The 12,758-nt window shown below is 34.3% G+C and overlaps 1 protein-coding gene across 2 annotated transcripts in view; it reads right to left on the reverse strand.

The window, feature by feature from the left end:
* Positions 1-6,771: 6,771 nt before the first annotated feature.
* RASSF8 (ras association domain-containing protein 8) overlaps positions 6,772-12,758 on the reverse strand; it is a 145,223-nt gene continuing 139,236 nt past the window's right edge. For both annotated transcript variants that reach the window (XM_090414423.1, XM_090414424.1), the window contains exon 5: positions 6,772-7,821. In XM_090414423.1, coding sequence (XP_090270549.1) covers positions 7,715-7,821 — 107 coding nt within the window. In that variant the 3' untranslated portion in view covers positions 6,772-7,714. The remainder of the gene's footprint in view (positions 7,822-12,758) is intronic.

A 12,758-nucleotide genomic window follows, 5' to 3' on the forward strand; every position in this document is an offset into this window, starting at 1 on the left:
TTTAGGTTAAATTGATGTAGTACTTCTCTAATTCTTTGTTAGTTCCCCTTCTTTTCTGTTGATGGCGAGTTGGATTTTGTTCCTGTAGCTAATGTCTCATTGTTTGCCTGACAAAAATAGCAAGGGGGGGGCAGCTTAAGCTAATGCAGAATATTGTTAGTTCACTAAATCTCATACTGTTCAGCATTCAAGAAAATACCTACTTATAGCATGGACTACGAGGCGAGAAATGAACAATAATAATAATTAGACGAGCTCAGCCAGCTCTCCATGTTCCTTAGGACATGTAGAGGTTTCATCCCAGTTATCTAGCTTTGATCCTTAAACAACAACCCCATTATACTGGATAATGTAATTTTGATTATTATTATTAAGAGAGTCCTCCAAAAAGTCAGAAACTCATTGAGGGAGGCTATACTATTTGACCAACTGTCATACCTGTTCTTGAATTTAGTCACCCTACTTGCTCACACCACATCTAATTGCAATCCATTCCAATCAGGCCCACTACTCTATGAGAGAAAAATCTAGCCCTCACCCACTTCTTGATAGCATTCATTCTCAACTTCCAATTTATTCCAGGAAATTAAAAGAATTTTAACGCAAGTGTTTTATAAGTATTTTTAATTGCTGAATATGAAAATGACCCTAGATTTTGAGCAGAAATAAGTTTTGAAACTCAACAAGCACGTTCAAATCCCACTGACACAGATGTTTGTGAAAATCTTAAGGTGGAAGGTCATTTTTTGTTGAATGGCGCAAAACACCCCACTTACTGAGATCTGGGGAAAAAAAAAAAAAAAAAATTCCATGTTCAGTTTCTAGAGTGAGGTTCACAGATTATCTCACCTCAGCCTATTCACTTTACTACATGTGCTGTAGGTCAGCCAGCCCGTGGGAGTGTGGAATTGACAAAATTAACACCTATCACCTAAAAACTTAAATTCTTACAGATTTTTACCTTTGACCAACTGTTTGTTGTCTCAAATCAAAATACAAGTGGTAACGTGAAAACAAATTCAGTTCTATTTCCCCTTTTCACTGTATCAATACTAAAGTGAAACTTATCACAAAGTTTATCACTCATCTGAGGTTGGATGGGAAAATAATTTAATAAAGAATGAAGTATATCAACTTTATTCTTGCACTTTGGTTATATGCTGTTCAGCTATGTCTTAAATGAATTTTCTATATTTCAGCATCCAATCCTATATAACCAATATCATCAGGTTGCATTTCATAATTAATTAAAAAAGATAGCTCTGAAATATGGTTTTATACAAAAATAGGATGACTGGCTTTTTTGGGGGGATTGTACACAACAGTACATCATACTGGCACCTTTATTAACAGTGATATACAGATGTTGGTATTTAATTATTAAATTTTCCTGCTGATAATGAGTACCAGCACCTATTGTTTTGCAAAACAAGCATTTGATTATAGTGTCAGAGGGCATTTCAGTTAAAGATGCAACTATTCTGCCTCCAGTTGGTGACAGTGATTATGTGGTACTCACTTAGACGTGACTAAGATTATGAATGTTCCATTCAGAAAAGGTTACATGCTGAACCTACAAAGCAGGAAATTATATCCAACTGAGGAGTATACTAAGTTCAGTGGAATGGGAATGGTTGATGGATGGGAAGAATATCGACAGTGCATGGGAAGCATTAAAAAAAAAAAAAATCAGCTAATGCCTTTTATTCCCGCATAGGGAATAGGTGAGGCCATTTTAGCCCTATTTAACTCTTGGAGACTGAGTGGGCAGTTCAATCTCCACTGGTACACAATCAATCGGAGATAGCTGGCCCGAGGGTATCACTAATAATTATATATATATACAATATATTTAATATCTGAAATAGTGTAGGTTCTACAGTCGATTTTCTTGAGTTTATGGGACGAAAAACCTGAGTTTCCGGGAACAAAAACTCACTTGCTCACAGATCGACTAACTCGGGAACCAGTCAAAAAAAGGCTTAGAAAAATTTCCTCTAGTCACTGACTAGATTTGAAACCAAGTCTTCCTTCGTGCAGTCAAGTGCCATGGCATGCTAACGCCACATCAACTGAGCTACACAGGCACAATATCAGAGTGTGTCTCAAGAATTCAAAGAATAAATAGGGTAGGAGTCAAATGGATGTGTAATCTTATTGAGCAAGAGACTCATAAGAAAAGGATGATCTGGAAGGAATACCCATGCATAAGGATGATGTGCATTATGAATATTATAAGCAGCAGGCTAGAATAGTCACAACTATTGTATGGAAAGCAAAGAGTCTGAGTATGAAAAGAAAATGGCTCTGCATGCTAAAGATAACCCACAAGAATTCTATCGATATGCTGCAAGTAAAAGAAAAAATGAATATGAAAGAATAACTCTTCTAAATGCAGATGATGTGAGGGTTTCAAATGCAGAAGAGGGTGTTCAACTAATGAGTACTCATTTTAAATTATACATATTTAGTTGTTCTATAATAGAAATACAATTTTATTAATACAAACCAGTTTACAATAACAACTTATATTAAAACCTACCAGTTTCACCAGCAAACTGTCTGGCCTTTACAAGGTGTTTACGGAGATATGAAAACTAGTAAATGCAAATTGAAAGGAACATAAAAACCGTTGTAAACCAACAATTAGAAGGCCTAGCAATGGGAAGCCCACTATCACCATCTTGTGCAGACCTTTTCATGGAAAAACTTTAAAAAAGAAATTCTCTCTGCAATCTCTCCGAGACCATCTACATGGTGGAGATATGTTGACGATATCTTCATCATATGGCAAGACAGCTTAGATAACCTAAAATCTTTTATGGATAAAATTCACTCTGGAAGTGGAAAACAACAACCAACTGCATTTTTTAGATATCTTGATAAAAAACCAACCTAACAGTGTCAAATTATCCATTTACAGAAAACCCACAGATATGGAAGATATCTTCATTATACTTCAAACCATCACAAGACACACAAACTGAGCATTATCCACATGTTGAAACATAGAGCCAAAAAGTTTATATCAGAAGAGGAGGATACACAGAATGAACTATCACTAATAGCCAACACATTATCACAAAATGGATATCCTCAAAACATCATCAAAAAATATCTATACAATGACATAATATCCTACTACTCTTCTTGTCTGGGTATAAAATCTATACCCAGACAAGAAGAATCCCACTGTCAGCACATTTCTACTGTAGTGATACCTTTCATCAAGTCAATTTCTTATCAAATAGCAAGAATACTAAGAGCCCATAACATCAGAGTGGTCTTCAAACCAAACACCAACATCAGACAAGTTTTAGGATCCCCAAAAGATAAAGTGCCGTTCTACAAATATCCAGGAGTATATTACATTCCCTGTTCCTGTGGTCTTGCCTACATCGGACAAACTTCATGAAGCTTAGAAATTAGACAAAAAGAACATGTTGGTGATGTAAACCACAACAGAAGCATCTCTTCCGGCTTAGCACATCATTTCTGTACGTCTAACCACACGATAGATTGGCAAAACAGCTCCATGCCATATCTCGATGACGACTACAGGCATCATTTATTTAAGGAAGCCACAATAGTGTCAATAACCAGCGGAAACCTCAACAGAAATCAGGGTGTAATTCTAAACAGTTCGTGGAAAAACTTGATCCTCTCTCTCTCTCAATCAATCTGAACTACAGCTAGCCAGTAATCGCATTACACGTCTACAACGCATGCGTGATAATGAATAAGAACAATGTCCTCTCTGTTCACGCGAAACGTGTAACTATAGCTACTAGTTGGTTTACAACGTTTTTTATGTTCCTTTCAATTTGCATTTACTAGTTTTCATATCTCCATAAACGCCTTGAAAAAGCCAGACAGTTTGCTGGCGAAACTGGTAGGTTTTAATATAAGTTTTATTGTAAACTGGTCTGTATTATTAAAATTGTATTTCGAGTACTCATTTTGTTAAAAGCTATCAACCTGGCATACACTACTGATGTGATTGAGACTTATAACTTCTGAAAGGATCACACAGTATTTCAACTGATGGCATTTTTCAATTTATGGAGCATGGGGAAAGAACAAGAGGACATCCTTGGCAGCTGAGAATGAATGCTGCTAAGAAGGGGGCGAGAGCTAGATTTTTCTCTCATAGGGTTGTGCATGATTGGAATGGATTGCCATTGGAAGTTATGAGTGCAAGCAGTGTGAATAAATTCAAGAATAAGTATGATAGCTGGTGCATGTAGTATGTGGCTTCCCTTGATGAGTCCTTGACTCCCTGGAGGTCTCGCTTAATAATAATAATATTTCCATTCCCATCTATTTACTTGTCTTATCTCTTTAATATCCTTTTTGTGAACTGTTACATAATTGTGTAATTAATTAAAAGTGTATAATTTTAACCATTCTCTTTATAACAATGCACTCTTAACAGTGGAGACATTAGAGCTCAAAAGAATCTTTTCAATAGTTCACAAAACAGAGATCAATCCAACTTTCTGCATGATATGCTTCAACTTGAGGAAAACTGAACCACATTAAATGATAAATAAACTATAATCATCATTTAAACAATTGTGAAACATGATCTGCTGAAATGTTTGGTGTCTTCAAATACTGAAACATGAATGAAGTTACAGCTTCAGTGAAATGCTGCATTTCTACAGTAAATGTTCTATCAGAATTTTGTAATAGGTGTCCCCCCACTTCTGAAAGATATTTTAGTTTTTCAGTTGAGCATGATAACTTCAATGTGTGGTAACTCAATCACTGAAATGTTTGAAAACTTGGGTTTAGAAATCTGATGACCATATAATATGGGAGGTTGTTACCTATTTATTTTATTACAAAAACGTTTTTAAATAGAATTTTGATGTCAATGCACTTTTTATATCTATAGACACATGCTAAACTATAATCTAACAAATAAATGCCAAACATTATAAAATGTAAGAAATAAAATTGTAAAGAGACCTGTATCCTATCCTAATTTACACTCATGCGTAGACCTACCTTTTTACCGTGTAGGCATTCGGAACCGAAATCCTATGGAATAGGTTGGTTACTCCTTATTCCTGGAGGTGTCCTATGTATGTAGAGGTGTATGTTCATTGGGACGTTTGCTTATTGTGTGTGTGTGGGGGGGGGAATCCGAGTTTCTGGGTGAAAAAACCCCTACCTGCGTATGAGACTAGCTAACTCACCTTTCATCAAAAGAGACCAGATAAAGGTTCCACACATCTCTGACTGGAATTGAACCCAGGTCTTTCTGAATGAGCTATAGAGACTCTGAGACCCTATACAGCTTATGGAAATGCTTCTTTTCCATAATGCTAGACTGGCAGGATAGGATAAAGACCATTACATGATTGAGTGACTGATTCTAGTTGCTAACCAGAGATGTTACTAGACCTTTCTTCAAGCAGTTCTTGAGTTAGCTGACATACGCACATCGGTTTTTTTCCCTAGAAATTCTGGTTGTTAATCCCACAACTCAAGAATATTGACCACAGAACTATCTCTTTCAAGCATAATGAGTGTCGGAGTTCTGAATCATGAGATGGCAGTGCTTGTGTGTTGTACTCTCAATGATGATTCTTTCTAAGATGATTTCTTAGAAAGAATTCTTGATAGCCCTGAATTCAGTTAGTAATAGCTAAGGGTGGAGATTGAAGTTTCAGTTTCCAAAAAGTTCCACCTACTTCATTTGGAAAACAAAGATGCATTAGCAGATATCTTTTTTTTTAATATAAAATCATAACTTGCCAATAAAAACAAAAAACAGTGCATATAAAATTAAATATATATGTGATCAAATGAAAACCATGATACAACCAGTACTATAATACTATTCTATATTAGGAGAATCTTGACATGTCCACTGCCTACTGATATTATGTGATGACACATGATCATCAACAATATCCTCCCTTAGACAAGTTGCAGAAACATTCATCAGTGATAGGTATTCAATCAGTGGATCTCACAGATAAATTGGATTAATCCATAAGGATCCACTGATAAGAAATTCACAGATGATACTTCTCTCTCTCCATCTTCATATGCAAGAAATCATTAGGAAAAAACTGGTAACTGTCAAAGCAACCATAACTTACCAAAGAGAGAATATGATAATTCTGTTAATGTACATACATATGTTTGGAGCAAAATTTAGTTTATTAATTTAATTTCTTTTTTAATTCAAGAAAGCACTACTTTCTCTCTTTGTCTCAGAAGACAAACTATTTGGCTATGGTCCTCCATCTTGTCACAAAAGAATTCCAGAAAGAACACTGACTGAATATACAGCCAAATTCATAAAAGAATTTTTATAGCCTAGAGTCTTATCTTTTGATGTAATTTTGTTTTCTTTGTAAAAGATGAAGTGCTTTGTAATGATAGCTCAGTCTTTTCTAGACCACCACAGCAGTATAACCCATCATGGGGAAGATAATGAAATGCATTACCCTTGAAGATATCCTACTACTTTCTCCCTTTGCCCCAGGAGATAATTACTTGGCTATGGCCATCTTTTCACAAAAGAATACCTGACTAAATATACAGCCAAATCCATAAAGGAATTTTATGTGAAATTTGAAGAGTATAATTTTTAAGCTTCTGTTCAGAAGTGAAATAACTTAACTATATCCTGCCTTGTCCAAGTAAATGGAAGATGAATAAACAAGCAATTATTGTATTCTATAAGGGTTGTTTATCTGCTCTTGATCCCCTTCCACTAATCTCTCCTCATATTCAATAATAATTTCACAGTCAAGATTTAAACACTTTATTAACTGGATACAGAATATACATCAGGTAGCACATATGATGTACCACAAACTGTACAATCTTACAAGATTTTTTTGGATTCTATACTTCTATTGGATAGTATACTTAATTTCTGTTTGCTTTATAGCTTACTGTTGGGATATTATCATCATTAATATATAATTCACTAAAACTTTTAAAAATGGATCCTCAGCAACAGCAATAAGTCTTACTTAGCATAATAATACTATAATAAAAAAATAAAAAGAAATGAGTATTTTCTCATAAATCCACACTTTAGTCTAATTTAAACTATGATCAAATTTGTGCAATTATATTATTTTAAATGTCTGCCACATAATATATTAATTCCAAAACAGAAGGGAAAAAGAAAAAAAAACATTTTGGATCACTGTGATCCATCCCTCCTATTCTTACGAGATTCATTTAAACTTCGATTTTCTGGAACAAATAAAAACAATAATGAATCAAATCTAATAGTTTATTATGTGTTAAAATAATTCTAAAAAAAAAAAAGCTGTAAGATGAATATTAAAATGTACATATGTCCTTCAAAGTGACTAAAAATAGATTATCAAAGTGCTTGAGTTATAAACAAGGACAGCACACTTAATGATGTTGATTTACTAAAAGAAAAATCTGAAATGAACACAAAGAATTAAACTGGGATGGATGGATGGAAAGAATTAAGAAATAATTCAAAACAAGTCTGAATGAGGCTTTGCTCTCAAATCATTCATTCACCTCCATTTTATTCCCCACCCCTTTCTGCGAGGAGAAATAAGTTACAATCCACAAGTAATCCTCGATTTTCACATTTCAGATTAAAAAAAAAAAAAAGTAAATGGTTGAAGTCAGTTGTTTGTGTATTCTATACAAATTTAAGAACAGTGATCTGATAGATTTGAGTTTAGTGCATCACCTTTTACACCCAAACTCCATGTGGGTTTTTATTTGTTGGGACAGCATTTTCTAACTGCCTTGGAGAGCCAATAATCTTCCTAGAGCTACCTGGTCGATTGTGAAAGCTTCCTGAAAATAATATACAAAATATAGATATATATATATATACGCGCACACACACCTGTACATATATACATTACAACATATTTCTAATTACTCTAAGTAACACAGATTAGATTATATAAATTTCATTTCTTATTCATGATAATTTATACAAAAGATAAGATCCTAAGTTGTTTTCTTTCTTTTTTTTTTTTCCCCTGGGAGGGAGGGACAAGGGGACTTTGCCCTAAAGAGTCACCAAATTCTGAACACTGGTTTTTCACTTTAGTTACTCTAAAGGTTCATGCAATTCTAGCTAAATACACTACAGTAATATATATTATATTTTCTATATATTTAAAAGGTTGAGTAAAAATAAAATGAAATACTCAGTATCTCAAATCTAAACTTGAGACTTGCAAATTAAGCTGCGAAGAAGAAATAGTAAGAAGAAAAATCTCTAAAAATCATCAGATGGGTCAAAACTATATTTAATCATGTAGATCCAAATTTACTACTGGAATACAATCTGCAATATCCAATTATTTAGAGTTTAGTGCATCAATTTTAAAAATTTACCACAAGTAAAATGGCAAGTTTTCTGAAATGTTTTGGTGGATGAGTGGATAAAGGCTCTGCCTTACTCACAACATAGTGTGTGTAAATCTCACTGTAGCATGGATGTTCGCAAGTTTTAAGATGACTGATATTTTGTACCCAGCAGAGTCAACTAATTTACTTATTAGGCCTCATGCAGCATACATCTGATCTGCCTGAAATGCTATATAGGTCTGCAATCTTTCATAGTCAAAATATGATAAAAACAAAAATGCATTTAAGCCAAAAAAACATTGGAATTAGCTTTTTAATATAATTTTTAAAATTACTCAGAATTAATTATATGATATTTAATCAAGCCTTTTCAGAATTATGTTAACAATTTCATGTTAACTGCTTCTATGAGAAGATAGAAATAATAATAAAAATAAATAAATAAATAAATACTTAATCCTAATAAGAAGGATAAGCCTCCTGGCTTATCCTTCTTATTATCAAGGATCAGACATTTGTCCATTCTGACTTGAATGGTCTTTTCATCTTGCAGCTGGTCTCGCTCTCTCCCTTCCATATAGTCTATGTTTATCCACTTCGTTTGATAGCCAATCTATCAAATCTTTCCATCCTATATAAATGCTCTTTCTATTTTTTTTTTCTGTATTCCTTGAACTTTTCATTTAAGTTGTAAATACCTAGCTTGCTTCCAATGTCTTTATTTCTACATGGTCTAATTTTGTGTACATCCTTTAACTGTTCTTGAAAATCTAATTTCTTCAGGCTATATTTTACTTTGATTTTTCCTTTAAAAACTACATTTCTGAACCATATAGCAAAGTGGAAGTGGCCATAAATTTATAAAATTTAAGATGAGTTTCTCGTCTTGTTTTTTAATTCAGCATCCTTTTAACCATTTCGCAGATTTTCTAAAACATATTTGTTTTCATCTATTATTTATTTATTTAGCATATGGTATAATAAAGACAATCCCCATGGGGCTTGCGACTTGCAGGCACGGGCATGGCTAACCCGGGGTCCCAGAGCTAAGTATGATCTATTTCAAATCTTTTGGTCATACTTTTCTCTAACTCTTCCACTTCCTGCTTCTACCCTCATACTAACATTCTTCCTAATGAGGATTCTTTACTTAAAACTTTCTGTCTCTTTTCTTGCTTACTAACCTCAGGAGGAGATCCTCCACTCTCCCTGAAGCTATTAGCGTACTCTAGGGCTAGGGGTGTTTCCTCCTCTTTCAACTAATCACTAATAGTTATAGTAGTGGGCAGCAGCGCTACTTGTATTAACCTCTTGTAGCATACATGTTACAATACTGCAATGTGGAAGGCAAGGAGAAACCACCACATTACATTCACAAGTAAAAGCAGCAATGGAAGTTAAAAATGAAATCAAAATTGGCAATGGAGCCTTCACTGAAGGAGTCATGCCCAGCAGGAGAAGTAACTGGGCTTCTCTGGTCGACAGAGAATGAAAACCTGGTACTTTTCAAAAATGAAGACAAGAAATAAGCTGAATATTGGAACATGGAATGCAAGAACACTGCTAGAACCAGGTAAAATAGAAAATGTGAAAAAAGAAATGGAAAGACTTGAAATAGACATTCTGGGCATTAGTGAGACGAGATGGGAGGGACAGGGTGATTTCTGGAGTGGAGAATTTCAGATAATATATTCAGGACAAAAGAAGGGCGAGTCAGGTGTTGCAATAATGTTTCATAAAAAAGTTGGAAAGTTAATCACTACAATAATTAACTACAGTGACAGAATCATGGCGATAAGCATTCAAAACGAACCAGTAAACCTCAATATTATAATGGTCTACATACCAACATCACAACATAGCGATGAAGAAATAGAAGAAATTTATGAACAAATAGAAGAAATCTGGAGCAGCTTTAAAGACAGAGACAATATAATAATAATGGGAGATTGGAATGCTATAGTGGGAGAAGAGAGCAATGATAATGTTTCAGGAAGATTTGGTCTTGGACATAGGAATGAAAGAGGAAAGCAATTAATAGAATTTTGTACACAAAAACAGTTAGTTATAGCAAATACACTATTTCAAGTTCCAAAGAGAAGAAGATATACCTGGAAAGTGCCTGGGGATTCAAATAGATAACAAATAGATTATATATTGGTCAAGAAAAGATACAGAAACCAAAATAAAAAATTGCAAAAGCTATCCAGGTGCCGACATTAGTAGTGACCATAACCTTGTCTTAATGAAAACAGAACTGAAACATAGGAAACAAATCCAAAGATACAAACCAATAAGATTGAACCTTGAAAAATTAAACAGTAAAGAAGTAAAGAGAGGATACCAAGAGGCAACTGATCATAACATCCCAGAAAACATAAATAATCAGAATAATATTGAAAACCAATGGAATATGATTAAAGAGTTAATTACAAATTCATCAAATCAATTATTGAAAAATGTGGAAAAAGAAAAAAGAAGAAAATATAAAAATGCTGTTAAAGAAGAAGAAGTGGCCAAATACAAATATCTTAAAAATCAAATTACAAGAAAATGTAGACAAGCCAAAAAAAGAATACCTGGAAGAACAGTGTAATAACATAGATGAATTATTTAAAAAAGAAAACATAGAGAACTCACTTTCAAATTTAATAAGAACAGCAAAAACAATACCTAGCACTCCCATACCTCTCTCTCATTCCATTCTCTCCTCTTCTAGCACTCCCCTGCCTCTCTCTCATTCTGTCTCTCCTACTGTTTCCATTCTCTCCTCTTCTAGCATTCCCATACCCCTCTCTCATTCCATCTCTCCTACTGTTTCCATTCTCTTCTAGCACTACCATACCTCTCTCTCCTGTTTCCATTCGCTCCATTTCCATATCGAATTTCATTCTCTCCTCTTTTATCATTCACAAATTTCTCTCCTCTCATTCTCAAAACTCTCTCTCTTTCCCCTACTCCGATTTGCCTTGCATTTATCTCTTCCATTCTTCTAATCTCATCTTTCATACTTATCATATTTCTCCCAAGACATTCCACCTCCTCTTTCAGCTCCTCTATCTCCCTATGCAGGTCAGTCACTCTAAATCGAAATTCACTCTCCCAAACAAAACCATCTAAACTTTCACAGTCACTCACGCCTTCTATACTATCAACTATTATTTTCTCATTCACATTTTTTTTTTCCATTCTCTCCTATCACACTACTCGTCTTTCTATATTCATTTCCCATTCCTGGAGCAACAAGGTCGGTTATTGAGATATCTGCTGCATTTATTTCCTCCTACTGCCTGCACTTTAAACACACACACACACTCCATCCTCTCTCACAAGCTAGACATCCAATTCCCAAGACGCATACATGCCACAAATACTGCATGCCACAAACTCCCTTATTATATTGCTTATAATAGAGTGCCCAAATGGCGGAGGACTTGGCGATACACCATTTGTGACTGCAGCTGAATCCGCCATCATTCGTTACTGCCGAGGGACTACTAGCGTAATCATTAATCATTCAAAATCAAAAATAAATAAACGCTAAATAAGTAAACAATTACAAGCAAAACAAAACATTAAGTACACTAAATAAAATGAAATAAAACTAAATGCAGTAATGAAAACTTAGCTTCATCTTGTCTTCCACCATTATGCATCCACCCCGTCTTCTCGGTAAACAAAATACACAATATCGCAACAGCACTAACTTCAAAAAACAACCACTATAGTACACTCGTATTCCAGAGAAAATTGACTTCATACCATACCAGCTCTGTTGATTCTGTTGTTGATTTCCACATTTAATTTTGTTAGATCCTAAATGAAGGAATCTTGGATAGAAATCATTCATTTAGGGTCTAACATATAAAAAAAGGCAAACCTAGAGAAATACCTGCACATCAGTTGTAATTAAAAGTGAAACTTCCTCACTTTATGAAAAATTTGTATTCTTTATTTAAGCACCTTATATTTAAGCTATTGTGATTAATTTAAGATTTCATTCTGAATGTTTTTAAAAAGAGGGATAATGTGAATTAAATTTACGCCTTATTTAAGCTATGTAAAATCTATTGTGAGTCATTATAAAGCTGTTAAGTATTGTTAAGTATGTGGGATTTAATATCCCCTTAATTTTAGTGCTGTTAAGTATTAATTCCTGGAAGGCCTAAAGCTACATGCATACAGCGTAACGCTGGCGGGTATAGCTTACTCGGAAAATCACGTAACCATGTATTACATGAATCTGAGTATATCAGCGTCGTAGAAACAAATGATAAGCAAAAGGGTGAAATTAGTAAGTTTTGTGTGCAAAAAGGGGCTAAAAAGAGGGCGCTTTAGAGGAGTATAAAAGGGGTTGAGCCCGGAAGACAATGCTATCGCTTGATCACTTGCCGTATCGTTTTCCTGTTGGG

This window comes from Typopeltis vanoorti, chromosome 25 (assembly GCF_054136105.1).
Source record: "Typopeltis vanoorti isolate ZY-2024b chromosome 25, IOZ_Tvanoo_1.0, whole genome shotgun sequence".
Lineage (NCBI taxonomy): Eukaryota > Metazoa > Arthropoda > Arachnida > Uropygi > Thelyphonidae > Typopeltis > Typopeltis vanoorti.